General features: G+C 47.9%; 1 protein-coding gene across 1 annotated transcript in view; it reads left to right on the top strand.

Moving 5' to 3' along the window:
* Positions 1–703: 703 nt before the first annotated feature.
* The window catches only part of pacs2 (phosphofurin acidic cluster sorting protein 2), a gene marked incomplete at its 5' end in the record, with an annotated part of 16,809 nt that continues 15,021 nt past the window's right edge, over positions 704–2,491 (top strand). The window contains 3 exon segments of the mRNA XM_079369297.1: positions 704–758; positions 894–930; positions 2,369–2,459. Of these exon segments, the coding sequence (XP_079225423.1) occupies positions 704–758; positions 894–930; positions 2,369–2,459 (183 nt within the window).

Raw genomic sequence — 2,491 nt, 5'->3', positions numbered from 1 at the left:
TGTGTGTGTGTGTGTGTGTGTGTGTGTGTGTGTGTGTGTGTGTGTGTGTGTGTGTGTGTGTGTGTGTGTGTGTGTGTGTGTGTGTGTGTGTGTGTGTGTGTGTGTGTGTGTGTGTCTTGAGCTTAATGATCTACTGACACAGATTCTTTGAGTAAATATCAGCGTGCTTTATGGAAGGTGAAGACAGGCAGAGTTTAGACTTTGACTCCAGTCATCAGTTTATTATTCATGAGAGTGTGTGTGTGTGTGTGTGTGTGTGTGTGTGTGTGTACACTCAGCTGTCTGCTGATTGGTCGAGGCTGACACAGATTCCTGTTGGCAGGTGAACTGATTGTTGTTGTGCTCAGCTCAGCCTCTGCCAGAGCATCTGTGCTGACCTGAAACCTGGATCAGGATTTGGCAGGGCCCCGGCTGCAGGCGGCGGGCCGTGTGTCAGAGCGGGTCAAGACAACAGCTGTGTGTGTGTGTGTGTGTGTGTGTGTGTGTGTGTGTGTGTGTGTGTGTGTGTGTGTGTGTGTGTGTGTGTGTGTGTGTGTGTGTGTTCTGAAATCACAGGAAAATAAAATGGGAGGTTTGGTGACGGACATCTTTAAAGGTGGATCTGTGTTTCTGATGTCGCCCGGTTCATCGCCTCACGTGTGGATCCACTTGTCAGCGTCCTGATGTGTGGACATCCTCGGTCCCTCGGCCTACACAAGCCGACATGCAGACACCTAGCATAAGTGGAATAGATGCTGCAGTGGGCTGGGAACCAAGCGGTCAGAATACAAAACAGAGAAGAAGAATGCAGCGTATTGTTAGCGTGTGAGCAGGCTGAACACAATGTGAGCCTGTGAGCTTCTTGGCCTGTGAAGAAGAGACCTGTGATTGTCTCAGTGTTTGTGTCTCTGCAGGCCGACTGATGCAGCGTCCTGTCATGACCACCACAGAGTCAGCTGTGTTCTTTGCTTTGAGCCTCTCTGATTTCCACAGGAGGAGTTCGATTACAACCAAGGTCACTTCAACTGACTCAACAGATTTATACTTTAATGTCTGCACACTGTTTTCAAAGTCCAAATGTCAACAATTCAAGAGTATATATAACAAACATAATATAGAATATAAACATGATATAACATGAGCAGTTATCAGGTGAACAGGTGTTGCAGCGATGGAAGCGGGCAGTGGAACTGCTTCAGATAGAAGTGATTGTACCCGAGCTAAAAAGCCTCTGCATGTTTCTAATAAGCTCCAGCAGCTGGCTAAACACTGAAGCTACAGTGTCCACCACATGCAGAGCTGGCTAAACACTGAAGCTACAGTGTCCACCACATGCAGAGCTGGCTAAACACTGAAGCTACAGTGTCTCTACATGCAGAGCTGGCTAAACACTGAAGCTACAGTGTCTCTACATGCAGAGCTGGCTAAACACTGAAGCTACAGTGTCCACCACATGCAGAGCTGGCTAAACACTGAAGCTACAGTGTCCACCACATGCAGAGCTGGCTAAACACTGAAGCTACAGCGTCCACCACATGCAGAGCTGGCTAAACACTGAAGCTACAGTGTCCACCACATGCAGAGCTGGCTAAACACTGAAGCTACAGTGTCCACTACATGCAGAGCTGGCTAAACACTGAAGCTACAGTGTCCACCACATGCAGAGCTGGCTAAACACTGAAGCTACAGTGTCCACCACATGCAGAGCTGGCTAAACACTGAAGCTACAGTGTCCACCACATGCTGACCTGTGTGAGAGGAGGGGCGGAGCCAGCTCTCTGTGATGATTAGAGTTTAGACTGCAGTACATCTTTGACTGCGGATGAAAATGATATTTTATCCCATGTTTGTCATTCTTCAGGATAATAATGGAGTGATGTCATTCTCAGCAGCTGTTTTAATTGGCTGCGTGAAGGAGACGCTGGTGATGATTGGTCTGTGATTGTGGTCTGGTGAGGAACAGCCTGAAAAATGGTTACAGGCTGTTAAAGCTCACAAGCCGCTCTGACAAAGCCTCATCGGCTGCTTCTGCCTGTCTGTTGGTGGAGGCCTGTCAGTTCAGAATGAGGGTTTAGTTCACCCTGCTGAAGAACACCTGGAGGACTTTAAAACACGCTTTGATGAGGAACCAAAGATCTTTAAGTTTCTGAGACTCAGGATGAGAAAAATGTCTTCATGTTACCTGCACAGACTCACCTGACTCACCTGTACAGACTCACCTGACTCACCTGTACATACTCACCTGACTCACCTGTACAGACTCACCTGACTCACCTGACTCACCTGTACAGACTCACCTGACTCACCTGCACAGACTCACCTGACTCACCTGTGTACGCTTGTTTAAAAACAACAGAAGTCAACGTGCCCCCCTCTTTCTTTTTTTCAGGTTGTGCAGTCTGACTCTGAAGAAGCTGGTCGTGATAAAAGAACTCGACAAAAAAGAGCTGATCTCTGTGGTCATAGCTGTGAAAATACAGGTACACACACACACACACACACACACAACACA

Source organism: Symphodus melops (genome assembly GCF_947650265.1).
Source record: "Symphodus melops genome assembly, chromosome: 19".
Lineage (NCBI taxonomy): Eukaryota > Metazoa > Chordata > Actinopteri > Labriformes > Labridae > Symphodus > Symphodus melops.
This window is presented reverse-complemented; position numbering and strand designations above follow the sequence as displayed.